Raw genomic sequence first — 19,345 nt, 5'->3', positions numbered from 1 at the left:
ATTTTTTCTCCTTTCTTTCTTTTTTTTGTTTTGTTTTGTTTTGTTTTCACATATGCCAAACTAAACATATCCCTGGCTGGGTAGGTAGGAACCACTGGTGCTTGGCTTCAACTGTAGAGCTAATTGCTATAGTTACAGCTGCCCCGGAAGCCAATGGGAAGGATTAAAGGCCTCCATACAGCCACTCTTGTCTATTTGTTACCATCTGCTAGTGTGAAGCCCTCGATGGGATGTGTGCTGCATGGAAATCCGACCTGGCTCCTCTCTGAGCAGCCCCAGCCAGAACGTGGTGCAGGCCCCCCTCAGTAGCCAGTTGATGCAATAACATGTTCTTGGGGTGGTGTGCAGTATAGCATGCCCTAGCAGAAGCATTGGAAGGTGGGCGTAGTCTATCAAAGTATCATTTAGTGCTAGCGTTTTCCATTTTTGTTTCCTCAAATCAGGGAAAGCCCCTTTTCAGACTGAATCTTGCCCAGAACCTATATAAACACTCATTCACTGAAAGTTTGCAGCTGCCTCCTTTGGGGCAGCCCTGAGCCAGGTGCTTAAAGGATGGCCCAGTTCAGGGGCCCCCTACCACAGTCTCCTGGCCTCATCTTGTCCAGACCATGAGCTAAGAACGGTCAGAGTCAGTTTGGCCTCCTGTTCTGCCTTTTTTTTTTTTTTTTTTAAGATGTATTTATTTTAGGTGGGGGCCAGGGTAGAAGGAGAGGGAGAGAGAGTCACTAGCACGGAGCCCGACCAGGGGCTCGATCCTGTGACCCTGAGATCACAATCCTAGCTGAAACCAAGAGTGGTTTGCTTAAACCGCCTGAGCCACCCAGACACCCCTGCTGTTCTGCTTTGGGCTACAGTGGAGGGCGCCAAGCTCCAACCATACCACTGCTTTGTGCAAACCCATGAGGTACCCCTTTGGAACCCTCAAGCTCTGAGGAACCCATCTCGAAAACCTTCCATTATAGAAACAATAATATTGCTGGTTAACGTTAGTTCCATGCTGGTGTTGCCCCTGCTAGAAGCCCATGTTTGTAGTCCTACTGCACCCCTGTGGGGGCTGTGCTGTCCTTGTTGCCTTGGGCCAGTGAGTAAACTGAGGCTCAGAAAGCTAAGGAACATGTCCATGACAAGACAGAGCTCAGACACGGCCCCTGACTCCAGAGTCCAGGGGAGTCCTCCTCATGTGGTGCTGCTTTCCTTCTGGCTTTGAGCTTATTCCCCGAGTCGGCAACACAAGATGATTTCAGAGGACGTGTTAATCATTAAGTGAATATTTGAAAATGTACTTTAGAAAGAAATAGCGGTTTTCCGTTTATGGTAGATGTTCTCAACCAGAGAGGCTTCTGTCCCCCAAATATTGCATTTGGTAATATCTGGAAACATTTCTGGGTGTCACGCTTCATGGGAAGGGGGCTGCTCCTGGCATCTACTTGGGTAGAAACCAGGAATGCTATTGATCAGCCTGCACTGCACAGGCTAGCCCCTCACAACAAAGACCCACCTGGTCCCAAATGTCAACTGTGCTCTGGTCGAGAAACCCTGATCTATCACGTTAATAGGAAGTTTCCTTTTCAAAGTCCACTCGAGGAAGGCAATAGTTAAGGACAGAAATAAATCCTAAGACAGGTTTGTCTTCACAAACCTGGGGCAGAAATAGGGCAGAAATATGAGACTCAGCTGGAGTGTATGGAGGTGGAGGGAAATGCAGCACGCTTTATTTAAAATAGATCATGGCAGGCATTTGTGTGGACTCTCCAAAGAGTTTGCAGCCAGGGCTAGTTTTGGTGGTCAGGTTCCATTTCTTGGAGATGTTTTTTAGATTATCCTGCTTGTCCCTGTTCTTGGCTGTCATCTTCCTAGGAGCGTCAGATGGCATTAGCTGGGAGTGGCTTGATGGAGTTCTTCAGTGCCAGGTGGTTGTTTCCTCCCAGAAAGTATCTGGGTCCTTGGAGGTTTTCTTTCTTTCTTTTTTTTTTTTTTCAAGATTTTATTTATTTATTCATGAGAGACACAGAGAGGCAGAGACATGGGTGGAGGGAGAGGCGGGCTGCCTGCTGAGCAGGAAGCCCAATGTGGGGCTCAACCCTGGGACCCTGGGATCACGACCTGAGCCGGAGGCAGACGCTCAGCCACTGAGCCACCCAGATGCCTCTTCTTGGAAGTTTCCCCACTAAGTGATCTTTGAACGAGGACAGATTTTGCATCTCTCGGTGTGGAAAACCAGACCGCACTGAGAACAAGAAGGTTTCCAAAAAGGTTGGGGTCAGGAATTCAGGTTGTAGTGCTTATCTGACTTAAGGTGGTGTGCAGCCTCTGTCCCAACTGATGGCAGAGCCACATGATGTTGCAAAGAAGCGTCTGCAAAGCTGGCAGTTTGGTAGGGTTGGGATCAGCGTAGTTACGGGGCTTAGAATTAAATTGGGATTTATCAAACATCTTCAGTTTTCCAACACCTAATTGAAGGAGACACGACATACTATTGTTTGATTGTTTGAGTGTGATGAAGTGAGCTCTCTGTGAAGGGGTAAGGAGTGCTTATTCACAAGAACTCCGGGTGGTAATATAAATGGAAACACATGATGCTCTACTCCAGCTCAGGCATGGTAATGGGAGCACAGAGCCTGTGTCCCCCTGCAGGAGAATATATGCATTTGTAACGGACAGTCCTGTTTCTGCAACCATGGTTTAGATCGTGTCGGGGCTCCAGAAAAATAAAGACAAATTTTGTGGCCCTGTAAAAAAAACCAGCCACCTTTTCAGTTGGCCACCTTTTCAGGAGGCTACCATCAAAACAAAACAAAACAGAAAAATAACAAACGTTGGCGAAGATGTAGAGAATTTGGAACGCTTGTGCACTGTTGGTGGGAATGTGAAATGGTACAGCCGCTGTAGAAAACAATATGGTGGTTCCTTAAAAAATTAAAAATAGAACTCCCATATGATCCAGCAATCCAACTGCTGGGTATATACCCAAAAGAATTGAAAGCAGGATCTTGAAGAGATATTTGTACATTCGTGCTCATAGCAACATTATTTACAGTAGCCGAGGGATGCACATTTGGGTTGTTACCCAAACAGATGAATGGATGAATAAAATGTGGTCCATACATACAATGGGATGTCATTCAGCCTCAGAAAGGAAGAACATTCTGATACACGCTGCAACATGGGTGAACCTTGAGAACATTATGCTATGTGAAATAAGCCAGTCACAAAAAGACAAATGTTATGATTCCACTTGGATGAGGTGCCTAGAGTCAAAGTCATAGAGGCAGAGAGAGAAAGGTAGGTGGCAAAGGCAGGGGGTGGAGGGAGTTTTGCTTTAACGGGCATTGAGTTTTCATTTTGCTGGTGAAAAACAGATTCTGAAGGTTGGTTGCACAACAGTAAGAATACACTTGACACTACTGAACCTCACTTTTAGAAACGGTTAAGATGGTAAGTTTTAAGTGTTGGTTTGTTTTTTTTTTTACCACAGTTTTTGGGGTGTTTTTTTTTTTTAAGCAGCTGTCTTAATTCACGGATGTGGGTGGTTTTTAATGAGTGGTGTTACTCAGAACAAACGTAGTCAAGTTGCCCGCAATTGAACCACAGGCTAGATTATAACTGTGTAGTCTGTCCTTCTCTTGATCTTTCCTGAAAAGTGAAAGAATCCCGCTTTCGCCTACTCCTGATCGTGGTCTTTTGGATCCAAGCTCGTTTTAGTCTTGACAGCGTAGGGGTTGTTGTCCTGTAGCAGAAGTTGAGCCCTTACCATGGGGTAGGAAGCATTTCAGATGCGTCCATCTGATGTATCACTGCCTGTAGCATTTATAGTACATTGTACTCCGTTTTTATTTGCTTCTACTGGGATGAGAGCCAAGCCAGTAAAAGGCAAACAGCATTAATTCAGTGATGACATATGCCACTGAAAACTGTTTTTCTTTTCTTTTTTTTTTTTTTTTTTTAATTTTTTTAAAAGGCAGAATGGAGGCACTTTACTCAGATTCTGCTGGATGCTGAAATAAAAGCTGGGAGGAGGAAGGGGTATGGGAGGTCATTAATCCTTGCCTCCCTTCTACAAATGTTCAGAGCAGGTTAGTTAGCATCTTGCTCTAAGTATTATCTAGAAGACATTTGGGAAGCAGGCTCATTCTCTGAGTTCCAGTGCTGGCTGGCTCCCCTCTTCCTACCTTCCTACCTTCCCAGCAGCCCTTTATCACAGCCATGGAGGTGGAGGGAGAGGTGGGTGTAATTAGTTGGTACCCCCATCCCATTTCATCCCAGCACACATGGACCAGCAAGATGCAGCCCTAGAATGAGTATGAAAAAGGTCCAAGTTCACTGACAGGAATGGCCCCCATTGCATGGTTGGAGCAGTGGCCTGGTTAATTCCTAATCGGCTGAAAAATAAAATCTCTTTGGAAAGAAGTATTGAACGAGGAAAGGTTCCTTGTCCAGAAGCAGCTTCTTCTCTTGAGCCAGGTTAGTGATCTCAGAATCCTGGTCAGGAGTTTCTTAAACCATGACTCTTGCTTTTGATGATGAGGCCCTGTGAGAAGATGCAAGTCCGTGTTCTGCTCATTCCTCGGGTCAGAGTGTCCCCCTGCCCCCGGCAGACTGCAAGTAGACTGGCCAGAGTGAGCTGCCAGCAGGGCCAGGGGTGAGGACAACAGGTCTGGTGTGAGGCCTCAGGGAGCAGCGAGGACTGTGGCAAACTAGGTGAGACATGCCTTGCCTGAAGAGAGCGTGCTGCTGGGTTCCAGCTGATGTTTGCCTTGTGAGAATTCAGGCCAGTGTTGCCAACCTCAAACATTACTGGTAGGCGATCCCATTGTTGGTTTATGTGAACTCTATTGCTCATTAATGTTGGCAGCTACCTCACCATCTAATAATAATTAGTGGGGGTGGGGGTGCCAAGCCAGGCACACGTGTGTGGGCTGCCAGTTCACACAACCAACCCACGGCGGGCAGGAATCGAGGGCTAGTCCTGCTGGGAAAACCAGCCCATCTGGGTAAATCCGAGGTGGAGATGGGGAGAGGAAAAGCTCCATTCACTCAAAGGGCCTGCACTCATTTTGGGGTCAGGAATTTGGTCATCGGGAGGTAAGCACGCCCCCCAGGACCTGGGCCGGCCCTCTTAGGAGGCAGCTGGGCCACAAGCGAAGCTCTGAATGAAAGTGAGCCTCTCCCAAAAATGGGCAATGTCTAATTTTACCACTCTGGCATCACTATTGCTTGGCTCCATTGAAAGGAAGAGAAGAATGAACTCTCTGGATGCCACGTCTGTGTTAGGCACTGACTGTGCTTCATGCCTGGCCGGTGAGGCCATCTTCAGGCGCTTGGGACCCGCGCGGTCACGCAGAGCCCTGTGCTCCCCGCCAAGCTCTCCGTCCCCACCTTGGAACTCTTGAACTGGGGGCCCCCTGATTGCATTCCGCATCTGGCTCTGTAAATGATGTGACCAGAATTTGCACAGTCTTCCCCATGTTGGATTATCTCATTTACTCCTTATAAGTCCTCTGATGGGACTATTATCATGGCTTCCTTTGATAGAGGAGGGCCTGGAGGCTCAGAGACGGGCAGTCACTTACCCAGAGTCACCCAGCCAGTAAGGCCTGAGCCAGAATTTGTAATCAGGTCAGCCTGACTCTGAAGTGCAGGATGCTGATTGTACTGAATAGTTGATAGGATGTTCCGGTCTCTGGGGGCCTTAGCTTGGGGAAGATTGTTGGGGGACTGAAGGTCCAGGAGTAAGAGAATCTCTACCCAGCCCAGGCAGTATGTTATGTGTGCCTACTAGTTCCTGGTAGTTGACCATTTTATTACACTTTGTCCTTTGAGGGCCAGGCCACAGACTGAGTCAGGCAGCAGGACAGGCATTTCTTCGGAAGGACAGCAAGAAGTGTGGTGTGGTCTTATCTCAGGGCCAACTGTGAGGTTCTGCTTCCGCACTGGCAGCCTCTGGCGCTAATGCCTGGCTCATCTGAGCTTCTGTGTGATTGCCGCCTACACTCTCAGATCTTACAGGGCGATCACATTCAGCAGACACCCAACGAGCACCCAGCATCTGCCTTATGCTGCTGGGGTGTTGACAAGGGAATGGAATGGCGATGATGATCATCCCCGTCGGTAACATTAGCCAGGTGTCAAATGGCTACCTGGCAACGTTCTAAGTGTTTTATACGTACGGGTTCTTTGAATCCTCACGTCCCACGGTGTAGTAGGCAATATTATCGTCTCCTTCTCCCGATGAGGAAACGAATGCACAGAGAGGTTAAGTAACTTGCCCAGAGTTGCAGAGCTAGTAGGAGACCAGGCTTCACTGTTCTTCCATGTACAGATGGGAGTCAGCCCTCCCCCTGGGGAGCTTGTAGTTATAACTGAGTGTGCTGTGTACAGTAAGAGAAGCACATGATGAGGGTGTTGATGAGGACAAGAGTAAGTACGCAGCATTGCTCAATGCCAGGTGCGTCTTCCCGTTGAATTTCGCTACCACTCCTGTGAGGCAGGTTCTTTATATTTTTTATAGAGGAAGAACTCCAGGCCCAGAGTGATTCAGGTTATTGATTGAAAGTCACCTAGAAAGTGGCAGAGTCAGGATTTGAACCTGTGATCGGAACTCTGCTCAGCGCCCCAGAGATAGCACAGACCGAAGACTTGGGAGAGTCTTTCGCCTCACGGAGAAAGTAGCACCTGAACCAAGAGCGGGGGATAAGTGGGAGCTTCTGGGGCCAGCATGGGAAAGGCATTCCTGGAAGTGGGATGACAGGGATAGAGGTGAAGAAGTGGGGCCTACCGTGGCCTGTCAAGGTCACACTGGTTGGATGGGTGTTCCTGGAACATAGCGGGGGCGGGGGGGAGCAGAAGGAAATAATGAGAGTGGGGGGCAGGCCTAGCTGTCCTTGAGAGCAGTGAGGAATCCCCCCAGGGAGGGACAGGAGCAGAGTTCGTGTGGTTGTGTACAGATGCGGTGAGCTTCCAGGCTCCTGGTGCTGCGCAGACAAAGCAGCACAGTGAGTGTGACCATGAAATCAACCTTCTCGTGCCTCACGTGGAAGTCCAGTAGCACGTGTATTTTTGCCTGGCATCTAGGGCAACGACCCGGGCAAATCCAGCTGCTTGCAGAACAGCTGCAAGCTGTTTTCACACTGAGAGGTGTGGCTGAGGAGGTTCACTCCTCTATCCCTTCAAAACCAAATTCTCGGGACAGCTGGGTGGCTCAGAGATTGAGCGTCTGCCTTCCGCCCAGGGTGTGATCCTGGAGTCCCAGGATTGAGTCCTGCATCGGGCTCCCTGCATGGAGCCTGCTTCTCCCTCTGCCGGTGTCTCTGCCTCTCTCTGTGTGTCTCTCATGAATAAATACATAAATAAATCTTTAAAACACACACCCACACCCCACACACAAAATTCTCACACAAGCACTGTGAATGTTAGAGAAATGACTCAGTCACGCGACCTGAGGTTGAGCCTAGCCGGGCCCCAGGCTAGCTGTGACGTCCAGACCCCTGCTCTGCAGACTGTTCTCTCCTCTGGCAAGTCTTTTGTGAGACCCGAGGCTCCCTGCGAATCTGATGAAAACCGGCACCCTCACTTTGTGGGGGACGAGAGAGGGACAGATGTAGTGACGGACACATGGGATTTCTGGGACAATGGAACATGCCATTGACCCTCAGAACTTCTGGAGCATGACTCCGAAGGCCCAGAAATTCTGGAGCAGCCACTGTTCACTGGTTTTAGGATGGCAGTGCTACTCTAAGAGCTGGTGTTTCCAGTGACTGTTCAGAGAGATGCATGTGAGGGACTATTTTGGCCAACGGTCCTTTTCAGTGCTTTAGGATGAGTAGGACTTGGAGTTTGCATTTGGTCTCCTCCCCTGCCTTGCCTGTTACTACCAGGTTAGTAGCCCAGGCAAGAAGCCTTTTCTGTCCAGAGGCAGGGAGAGAAAGAAGACCTAGAGAGTTCCCCCAGTTTGCAAAGGTCTCCCAGGGTCGATACTGAATTCACCAGGCATGTGGCCTGTAATGTCAATCCTCCTGCCCTGTTTTCCATGAATAGGACTTTCTCCGTCTCTAAGATCCTCCCAACCATCCGCCAGATAATTGCCTGGCTGGGCTGCCCCCTGCTGGAGCCCAGCAGAGTTATTCTCGACGTAACTCCGGTTCTTGTAACTGGTCCCCAGAGCTTTGCTATTAGAGCATTAGGTGGAGGGAGAGCGTGCACATCTGATCCTTGGAAGCCTCAGCTGGCAAGTCTGCAGCAGCTTCCAATGCTCTTGGGACTAGAAGCTCTTCTTAATTCAGCTTCTAGGGCTCTGGCTGATGTGGCCACTACCGCTCCATCTCGGTCCCCCTCGTTCTCACGCTCACTGTCCAGAACACACTTCGTCCCTGCACTCCACCCGGCTAACTCCCCTTCTCCCTCCAGAACCCTTAGGCTAGGAACCCTCTTCCCCCTGTACACACCCCGTGGGCTCTCCCTGGCATCCCATTCATTTCATCCTAATTCCTTGCTTTCGTGTCCGCCTCTCCCCCTTGCAGTGATTCGCGCCCCCCCAGCACAGGGCTGTTGCTGTCTGACGTCCTGCTGCACCCCGATCCCCGCACACCATGTTTGGCACACTCTGGGGACACGGCCAGTAGCCGTGCAATGAGAGATTGTGGAGCGAGGGGTCCAGAGCAATGGGCCGGCAGAGTTAGGGAGCTAGTCTCTAAGCCGTGGAGTGCCGTGCTGCGCCTGGCCCTGGCCCCGGCCCTGTGTGATGCCCCGGGCTGCGCAGGAAACCAAGGAGGCCGTCACAGTAAGCCAGAAGAAGCCGGTGAAAGCTCTGTAACGCACTTCTTCGCCACTCAGGAGCAGCCTTGGCTCTTTATAGATCTGCTCCCGGGGCCAATCCTTTCTTTCCTGGTCAGCCCACCTCCTCTGGCTTGCAAACCCAGCCTGATTTCGCCACGCACTGAGGCCACCCTGCAGGGGGACACTGGGCTGGCTGAAAGCTGGCCCAGTTTTGGCCGCGCAGAAGGATCCTTGCTGAGCGCAAGTCAGCCTGCAGCCAGCTGCACATTTTTCCAGGGACCTCTTCCCAAGCTCACATTTCACCTTTGCTTCCTCGCCACCTGCCTCCCGTGACTGTGTGTGAGCACCCCGATCTTCCCAGCCCGCACACCGTCTCGGAGCTTCATGTGCGCCCCCTGGAGATTTCCAGCCATCTTCCCCGCGGTATAAAGGAGAGCGGGTTCCTTCTGGAGACTCCTGGGGACTTGTGAAGATCCCCAGGGCCTGCTTGGGTAAGGGGCATCTGCGGCCCAGGCCGGATCCCAGATCATTTCAGACTTCTTCTGTGAAGCTCTAGACTGGCTGCCCCCAGCGCGAGGCATAGCTTCCTCTCTCTGGTTGTCTGAACTTTTAAAAGGGTGGGGGTGGGGAGGCATGGGTTAAGAGGAAAAGCTGCAGAAACAGAAGCTCTGGGGGTCTGGGTGCTGGGAGCCTCAGAGTGGAAGCATCTGGGTGCTCCCCGTGGACTGTGCTGTAATCGAGTCTGTGAGTCTCTGGCTGGGAATCCAGGGTGAGAGCTGTTCCCCGACCTGGAGTCCCATGCCCACCTGACCACCCCCTTTGCCTGGGAGACTGGCAGCCCTGGATGATTGTCCCGCTGCGACTTTATCTTTTAGGGACAGGTGCTTTCCCAAAACAACTGGGTGTAGATACTAAAGGAAGGGGTAACGGGTGCTAAGCAGCTGAAGAATATACCCATTGTTTTACAGCTGGTTATCTGAGTAAAAGCCATCCTGCCCTTCCTCTGGCCTTGGCACTGGGGAGCCTGGGAGGCTCTCAGCCACCTCCCACCACTCCAGCCCCTTTCTAGAGGCAAGTGTGATGCTGTGATTAGACTTGAGCACATTTCTTCAGTGTATCCAAAAGCTGCTCTGGGTCATCATGTTCTTGGAGGGAAGCTGGATGTCCCTCTTCTATACAACTCTGTGTGAGAATGTCTTGACCTCCATCTACAAGTCCATCCCACTGGCAATTAGATAAAAAGCCCCCCCCTTACTGGGTTGGAACACAGTAGGAAATGGTGCCAGCTGTAGACTGCCCCTCCTGTCCCTAGGGCAGCCAGAGCAGGCTGCTCAGTCCTCTGGAAGCCACCCCAAACGAGACCAGAGCTCTGGATCTTGCTCTGGCCCCTCATTCCTCCGGTCCTCTAACTGCTATGTTCTTTTGCAGCAGAAAAGAACACCTCTGGAATGATAAGCCGTCCTTCTCCAGGGAGGATGGAGTGGATCATCCCTCTGATTGTGGTGTCAGCCTTGACCTTCGTGTGCCTCATCCTTCTCATTGCTGTGCTAGTTTATTGGAGGTGAGTAAGCCAGGCTGTAGCTACAGAGGGGGATGTGGGGGCTAGGTTCTGCTGTATGCACCCCTACCCTGGGAGGGGAAGCCCGTGGCCTCCTAAGGTGAGGCAGTTGGAGTGTTTCTAGGGTTACCAGCTGGGGGACCTGCTTTATCTGGAAGCAGCTGGTAAGCTAGAGCCACTGTTGAGATCGAGGCCCTTATGAGGAGCTTCTGAGATTTGATGCCAAAGAAGATTTTGCTTGGGAATCGGGGACGTTCAGATCTCAGCAGTGATACTTGCTGGATTCAAATCCCATTTCCTCCTTAAGCTTTAGTTTCTGCACCTGCAAAATGAGTGACTACATTTCCTAGCATTTCCAGTTTCTCTGAGGCCATGTTCCCCTTTGTTGTATCTGCATAATGACCCTTCTTGACTAAGATTTTTGTGATAGCCTTTTGCTGAAATTCGGGTGATAGGAAAACATTGGGCATATTATGTGGCTTTTAATACATGTCACATAAAAACGGCTGACTTTTGAAGCCCTCCCTGGATTATCATTGTCCTTGAACTGGTTTCACTGCTCCCCCTGGGAAACCTGCTTGCAACTTCTGTTTTAGAGTTCTGTGTTTTCGAGCTACATTCCCTGAGCCAGCTTAACCGAGTAAGGCAGGCTGGGCCATTCGATTGGCCTGGCTACCTTCTCCTCTCTGGCCACAATAGGAGGCTTCTGCCCCGGAACAAGCTTCCTCCGTGATGAACAGGTGTCCTGTATTTCATCTCCTGCTTCCTTATTGCTGTTCACTCAATTCACTTTGAGCTCCTGTTATGTGCCAGACAGTCTTATCTCCTAGAGCTAACTTTGTGGTTGGGGAGACAGGCCATAAGCAAAGCACGTGAATAAAATATGGGCTACTTGAGGTGACGCTAAGTGTGTGATGGAGAAAACTAAATCTGGTAAAGGGAGGGACACTCTAGGACTTACGGTGAGTATTCTGAGTAGTTAAGCCCTTAAGTAGCAAGTGATATTTGAGCAAAGACCTAAAGCAGGAGGGAGTCTCATGGGCTCCTCTGGGAGCTGGTTACAAGTAGAAGAAACAGCACGTGAGAAAGCCCTGTGGCAGGAATGTGCCCAGAACCTCTCAGGAATAGCTAACAGGTCAATGTGGCTGGAGGAGGCGAGCATGGAAGAGAATGATAGGAGAGAATACCAGGAAGAGATGGGGGTAGAAGGGAGTCTCGTCATGTATAACCTTGGGGGTCATTGTGAATACATTGCCTTTCACCTTGAGATAAGTAGGGTTTGCTACAGAAGTGTGTTGTGATCTGACTTCTGAGTTAGCTAGCTGCTGTGTTGCCAAAAGCCTGGAGAGGATCAGGGCAGAAGCTGAGCCACCAGCTGGGAGATGTGCTGAAGTAGTCCAGAAGGAGGTGATGAGGGTACTAGTGCAGGTGGTAGGAATCAGTTACATTTAGATATATTTTGAAGGTGGGATCAGCAGAATCCGCTGACAGAAAGGTTGTGGTTCCTTGGGCCTGTCCTTAGTTCAGTAGAACCAGGGGAAAAGGAAGGATTCATCTCCAGCTTCCCCAGGTGTCTGATGTAGCATTGGAAATACGACAGACTAGCTAGCTTGGGAACTTCCTGGTGTTTAGGGGTGAGCCCAGGAACCTAGACTCCCTTCCATGTTGTTCCTCCTCCAGGACAAAGTGCTTTGCAAACATCGGTCTGGAGCCCACTGGTAAACTGGAAGCTGCCTACCATGAGCTTAACTGAGCACATAGAAGTAACAAAAAGTCTGCACACTCTCTCTGCTCGGTACCGTGTGTGTGGTGTTAGCTGCAGACCTTCCCCATGGAGGAGCAGAGAGGGTGTACGGACGCCCCAGACAGGTGACTATTGCTTAGCAGCCCTGGTATGAACAAGTTCCTGCCTTAAGCAGTTCCAGCAAAAACCTCAAGACTGTTTCTGACTGGCCCGCCTTGGTCATCTGCCCACCCAAAAACCCATCCCTGTGAACAGGAAAGACCATGGGCTCTGTGGCCAAGCATCCATGCAGACCAGGCCAGCCAAAGCCTGCATGTTGACCCTAAAAGGCTACGTGTTAGAAGGGCCTGTGTAGTATAGGAAAGAGAACTTGAAGACCCTTTCATTTGAAATGCATTTTCCAGTTAGAAAATGACAACTGTATATACTCTTGAGCTTTGCGCAGTGGCAGTATCATAGCCAATGAGGTTTATCCGAGACATGATTATTGCTAATTGTATATACTCTTGAAAAACTTGGTCTGAATAGGAAATGTTTTGAATAATATTTGATGTATAAAATAGACTTATGGCATTCTTTTACATATACATACCTATCTGTATGTATCCAAAGCTTGATTTAAAGTAACCAGAAGTTTAAACTTCAGTAGACTCTGCACATAAGCTATTACTAGACTCTTAATGCCAGTACACACAAGTAAATGTGAACGAGAAAATTCTTACAGATGAAGGAAAGTAAAATTGAATTAGCATCAGGACGAATGAGTTGGCTAAACATGAGAACAGCCTAGAGGAGACAAGAACCCATTTTCTGTCCAACTTTTTTGTTTCTTATTAATGTGAAAGGAGGAAGCATTGGAGAGCTCACACAGAAAATTGGTAAGTGCGGAAGAGACATGCATTTCCCATTGGCAATGTGGTTTGGAAGCGAGGACAACAGTGCTTCTCTTCTGCCTCTTGAGGCACAGAGAGAGTGGATGATTGCCAAACAGACTTGACATAAGTAGAGCATTGAGGCAGATCAAAACCTTCTGGATTGTTTCCTCCGTGGCAGGCCTGGCACCCAGGGGTTCAAACCAGCTCACTGTGGTGGCCGTTTCTACACCAAGGACTGACCCTTTGCAGCTAATGTTCTGTTTCCTGAGTGTGTTTGCTTGGAGTTGTTGACACCACAATCAAATGAATTCATGAGACCGTAGAAATGAATCCTGAGCCCTCTGATTTCTTTTCCACCACTAGTGTCTCCTTGTACAATGATGCTTGTGCTTGCTAACGTTTCCCAAATCCCTTGTTAGTGCCAGGCACTGTGCCAGGCTCTTGGGTGGAACCATCTCCTGTGATTCTCCGATTAAACCTTAGGACAGGTACTCCTATTATCCCCATTTAAATATAAGAGACTGGGAGCTCGTGGCAGTCAAGGGACGTGCCAGGGTCCTGGAAGAAGTAGTGAACCCTGATTTTGAACATAGAACCTCTTCGCTCTAGAATCCATTACCTATAGCTACATGTTATGGAAGCTAAGCATGACTGATGTTCAGTCAAGTCCACTGGAGGTGGGATGAGCAGGGCCCATCAAGCCACCGCCCTACTGTGCACCTCACCTCTGTCTTTGGCCAGAGGAGGTAAAAGAACTAATGTTTGTTGAATGCCCACTATGGGCTAAGCAGTGTGCAGTATTCCCATCCACCGTGCCAGAATTTACAAAAACCTATTTCAGACTACCTTAAGCACAAGGTGAGGAAACCCATTGATTCATGGAATTGAAAAGTTTTGGAGCGTCAGACCCATCTAGAGTGGTGAAATCCAACAAGGACAGCAGGCAGGGTTCATTGCTTGCATTGTGTGCCTCTGCTTCCCTCCCTCTTCATCTCTAGAGTCTGTTCTCCCCATGGTGGCTTTTCTCTGTGGCTCTGTTCCCACGTGGTAGCCTCTGGCCCATGTCAGACCTACAGACCTACATCCTTGCTGCAGTGCCCCCCCTCCCCCCCATAGAAAGGGAATTTCTCTTCCCTTAGAGTTAAGTTTCAAGATGGTGTCTCTTACAACAGACTCAGGTCACTTGTTCACCCCTAGAAGCTTCTGGAGCAGAGGGTTTAAGACTTTTGTCAGGCCTGGCTCTTCAATTTAAGTCTGGAGCCCAGAAGTGAGGTCTTGCCATAGTGAAACACATGCTCTGAAACTGGGCAATGGGTGTTTTCCCAAAGGACCATCAAGGCCCAGAAAGGTGATCGGATGTAGGTGCCAGGCAGATAGAAGCAGCCGGGGTCAGCTCCAAAAGATGGGAAATTGGAATGAAGAGAGGAGGGATTTCTGCGAAGAAAAGAGAATTTAGACTTGGCTAGCAGAGAAATACATATGCAAGTAGGAGGTCGGAAACAAGGTAGGCATGTGAGCTCAGCCTGGTTAGCTTCAGGTTCTCAGGGAGGACTTTGCTGTCATGAATGCATGGGCCATGGACTGGAAAAATAAGGGCCACTTCCAGTCCCATCCCAGCTGCAGGATTATTGGAGCATGCGTGTAGCAGTTGAGAAGTGTTGTGTTGTTGAAGAAATGGTAAAGCTGTTTCTTCTGTTGCACAGGCGAGGGACCCATGTGCCACTTCCTGTGTTTATGCCATGCTTATATCGTACCTGTCACCCATCATGCTGGTCCTGGGGATTTGGGAATAAGCTCTTCTCTCCCAAGGTCCTTACAGTCTGCTGGGGGAGGCAGATGAGTACATGAAGTATAGAGAATGTTTGGAGGATGCAATCCAAGATGCTCTGCTAGCACAAAGGTAGGACTTCATCCAGTCTTGGAGAGGGTGTGGGATCAGAGAATGGTCACTGGAGAGCTGCTGCCCAAGCTGGGTTTTGGAGAGCAAGCAGCTGTAAGCTAGCGAAGAAGGTGTACAGGCAGGGGCTGGAGAGAATCTGGCCCCCGTAAGTGGGTACCCATGGTTTAGCATCACTGGAGCAGAGTATGGAGACAGCAAGAGCCAGATCCTGAAGGTCCTGGGTGCCACCTGAAGGGTTATGTACCTTACCCTAAGCATGATGGAAAGGCTACAGGAGCCACACTACAGGAAGAGAAGATGAGGAAGAGGCAGTGCTGTGTTAGTGAGGGCGCAGCACAGGCCCAGGGGCACACAGCCTGGGTTTGGAGCCAGCTCCACCTCTCACTACCCACGGCCTCAGAGCAGGTGTCTTTAGCAGAGGTGCAGTTATTCCCAAAGGGGCAAAACTGGGTATTGGAGAGCTAAACAAGCTTCTTATATATGAAACATGGGTATACATATAGTACACAAATACATAGCATATTGCTGGTGTTAAAATTTCACTGGGGGATGGTGATTAGGAAGATGTCTATAGAGGCCCCTTAGGAAGTGCACTTGTGATGAGCACCGGGTGATGTAGGGAAGTGTTGAATCACTGTATCGTTCATCTGAAACGATAGAACACTATGTCATGTTAACTCACTGGAATGAAAATAAAACCCTTAAAAAAGGCCCCTTAGGAGAGGTGCCGGGGGGGGAAACGACCGAGAAACTGGTCTCTGACAAAACGACTCTCCCACCTTCAGTTTCTCCATCTGCAGGACAGTTCAGAAATGTGCCCATTGGGCTCCCGTGAGGATTAGGTGTGCGCTCTGGGACATGGTGATCCCAGTGCCTGGCAGGTGGTAAATAAGCAATAAGAGCTGTGTTATCCTCTGCTTTAGGCAAAACTAAAATCTTAATTCTGGGTCCTGGTGTACCTAAAATGTTGTTCTTTAATAAAACCAGACTTACAGACCTAAATCGTTGCTGTCCCCTAAATGTAATCCATGTATAGCTGTCTCCTTCCCAGTCATATGTCATTGCTCAAAACAGTGCTTGAAAATAGCTTTTGGAAGTTTCTTCTAGAGTCCATTCTTTTGAATGATCTCAGTAGCATGAGGTATTTATCCTGGAAATAGCTAAAAGTCATGCTAAATATAGCATGGAGCTAAATATAGTATAAATATAGGTGAACCAACTGAGGGGAACTATTTTGGGCCAAAAAAGGAAAGGTTAATGAAATCAGTTTGCGTGACACTCCCAGTGGGCCTAGAGGTAATTCCCTAAGCATATCCCTGAGTAACTGGGTTAGAGACACGACCAACTCACCTCCCACCCCACTCGGAAGCCTGGTGGGCAGCCTCATTAACTCACGATCACCTGTGTCTGAGCAAGCTTCATTTAGCTGCTGCAGATGCACCCCAACACCCTAATGGCCTCCCAACACAAAGTTTATTTGTCACCTATGAATAGTCTCAGAGAGCTGGGCAGTTCTCTTGTACCTGCATCTTCTCTTTCTGGGACACGTGTTTCCCAAATGGCTGCAGCAGGACAGAAGAATCAAGGTGGCACCTTGTTTCCAACCACACGGCCCAGAAGCGGAATCCCTCAGTACCATTTCCTCACCATGGGCCACAGATAGTCTCATGGCCCCAAGGATACATGATAAGGTGCGGAGCACGTGGATATTCCTTGAGTGTTGCTGGAAATAGCCTTAATTATTCAGACCCACTGGCATTGTTTAGCAATGGGTAGGTTTCCTGGAAAAATTCTGGAGGCCGATCATTAGATCAGTCTTGTTATTTCACATTAGGCCCAAACTAGAAAATAAGGTAGGGACCTGGTTTGTTCTCTCTCTCTCTCTTTCTCTCCCCCACCCTCCCAACTAAAGGATTCCTAGAGGCCCACTGGAGACCATTTGAGCAGTACTTTTATAGGCATCAACATGGATGTGTAGAAGAAACTCCTTTCTGAATATTGGTTAGCTCAGGTGTCAGAGGTAGGATGCTACAGTTCTTTCTTCAATGGTCCTTGCAAGGATCTGCATGGAAGATCTGTAGGGGTGCAAATCCCTAACAATGCAGAAGTTGCTGTGAAGCTAGGAAGAAAATACATGCAAAGTGTTTGGGAGCAGGGGTCGGGGTCATAGGGCAGCTACTAAAGATAAAATCGATGAAAAATCAATAGTCACGGTTTGCATCCTTTTGCAAATGGTGCCCTGTGTGTGCCTTTTAAATATTGTAATCCATGTCAACTGTGCAATGGTTCAGGGCTGTTAAGAGTCCATAGAAATGAAGGAGAAGCAGTAAATCGAATAGTTTTTGAAGTGTGCCACGTCGGCCTTACTACTCAGGAAGAAAACAAAATGCACCTTTTCAATTACTAACGGTCAGAAAATGCATTCCAAGAGGTGCCCTGTCTTACCAAGACGAGCTGTTTGCTTGGCCCCAACGTGCAGACATTCCTGAGAAGACAGCCACGTGGCTGCTGCCACTCAGAAGAGGACAATTTTTGGAAGGTTTCTTTCCAACTTGGATAACTTGAGGTAGAGGCTGGGCGAGGAGCTGTGTGCGGACTGCCCAGTCAGCGTGCTCAGGCAGACGGCTAGTATATTACCTTGTTCCGTAGCATCACTTAGCTGCAGTGAGCAAGACGTTAGTGTGCACTGAGAATTAGGAGTATTGACAAGTTCTTTAGAAGATTCTTAAAAATAAATAAATAAAAATAAAAGATTCTTTTCTGTAATCTTGGAGAAAATTGCTTTGAAGGTAGCTCTTTCCTCTTTGAGTGAAATCTCACCCCTAAAATGACTTTGTATATCTTAAGGCCTTTATTAGCCGAGAATCTTTTCTCGAACCTTCACCATACTGCACATGTGCTTAGCAGATGACTTTGCCACCTATTCAACATTCGGATCCTAGGAATTACTACGTTTTGAGGATCTGAAAACCAAGGCTTGGTGAGATCAGGTGACATGCCCAAGTCACAGTGTTCAAATTTGGTGGATCCTGGGGCTGAACCCAGCCACTGTCTTAATCATTCATTACTTTATTTTGCCAACATGAGAAGTAGCATTTACTTCCTTCTGTAGCCTGTTTTGATAGCACATTTGTCAAAAAACAAAAACAAAAACCTGTGGTTTGCATTTGTGAAAATTATGTGGAAGAAAACTTTACAGGGCCAACTGTAATTTCAGGGGTTTGAGAAATGGAATATGTTTTGATGGTGAGACACATAACTTGATTGCTCTGTCTTATTCCAGCTCTAATCAGTGCTGGTATTACCTTGATGGCAAGTTAAGCATCTTATTGACCATAATTCTAGCTTGAAGAACTTTCCAGAAACCTAAAGCAGCTTTAATTCTCAGATTCAGATAGAGGCTGAGTTAACTGCATGGAGTCTGGAGCAGGAAACTGGAAACTCTAAGTGGTTATTGTGACATCTGATGCAGGTTGGTTAGTTTGGTATTAGGAGGATTTCACGATCTGATCTGAGAAATTTGTCTCCCTTCAGCACATGACTGAGCCATCTGTAAAATCTGTGGCAGATCCGTCAACACCAATTTAGCCTCCTAGGCAAACAGGAAAACAGTCTTTTTTATAACCCCTACCTTTACAGTTGGAGAAATTTTGCCATGTGCCGGTGCCTCTTCATTAAGAATGCTATTCACGAAAACAAGTGAGTTTTGTCAATGCTGCAAATTTTTTTGCTTTCCTGGATGTTCACTGGGAGACAGCATAGTAAATTGGAGGGGAAGCAACCACAGATGTGGCAGGGGGGAGGGGGTGGGTTGGGATAATAGAGGTTCCAGAAAATAGATACATGTGAACGTTGAGCGTGGGTATGTGGTAATACCCCTCTCCTGCCCAAGGAATGAATGACCACATGTGCCCCAACAGCACACGGCTCCCTCCTGTATTCCCCCAGAAGCAACAAGGACACAGCTGCCGTGAGCCCGGGCACAAGCTCTCCACCCATCCCCCTCCATCCCAGGGAAGTCACAAAGGACACAGATGCCATTAAGAGTAATTTCTCCCATGCGTGTGACCATGAACAGCTAGCAAAGGGTAAACACTCATCCCAAACCAGTAATTGTTGATACAAAGCAAATGTTATATTTAATCCTCCTAGCAGATGTGGGCGGTAGCTAACCTTCTCCCCAAGGGAGGAAAACGGCTTCCAGAAGGGGAATGACTTGCCCAGGTTCACAGAGCTGGTATGTTTTAGAGGTATTCAAGGGTTTGGTTTTGTTGACCTGAGACCCTTTATGGCTGGCCCGTTTATTCCTTCCTTAGTTGCTTGTTCATTCAAAGGTGTTTCTCAAGCATCTAGTGTATGCCAAGCATGGGCAATTGGGCAAGGAGAGAAGAGCTGATATCTTCAGGCATCTTGTAGGCTAATGGGGCAAATGAACAGATAAAGAAAGGTAATCCCAAATGTAGTTCCAGGCCGGTTTTATTTAGTTGATGTACTGT

At 48.5% G+C, this 19,345-nt stretch overlaps 1 protein-coding gene and 1 non-coding gene across 6 annotated transcripts in view; both read left to right on the top strand.

Moving 5' to 3' along the window:
* Nucleotides 1-19,345, top strand: part of PTPRG (protein tyrosine phosphatase receptor type G) — a 703,723-nt gene that overhangs the window by 612,740 nt on the left and 71,638 nt on the right. For 4 of the 5 annotated variants that reach the window (XM_038565974.1, XM_038565976.1, XM_038565975.1 and 1 more), the window contains one exon: nt 10,201-10,333. In XM_038565974.1, coding sequence (XP_038421902.1) covers nt 10,201-10,333 — 133 coding nt within the window. The remainder of the gene's footprint in view (nt 1-10,200; nt 10,334-19,345) is intronic. The other variant, XM_038565973.1, reaches the window with a different exon arrangement.
* LOC119864806 lies at nt 12,508-12,643 on the top strand. The gene has a single exon (XR_005375292.1). It is a non-coding gene; the product is annotated as a U4 spliceosomal RNA (small nuclear RNA).

Source organism: Canis lupus, chromosome 20, assembly GCF_011100685.1.
Source record: "Canis lupus familiaris isolate Mischka breed German Shepherd chromosome 20, alternate assembly UU_Cfam_GSD_1.0, whole genome shotgun sequence".
Taxonomy (NCBI): domain Eukaryota; kingdom Metazoa; phylum Chordata; class Mammalia; order Carnivora; family Canidae; genus Canis; species Canis lupus.
This window is presented reverse-complemented; position numbering and strand designations above follow the sequence as displayed.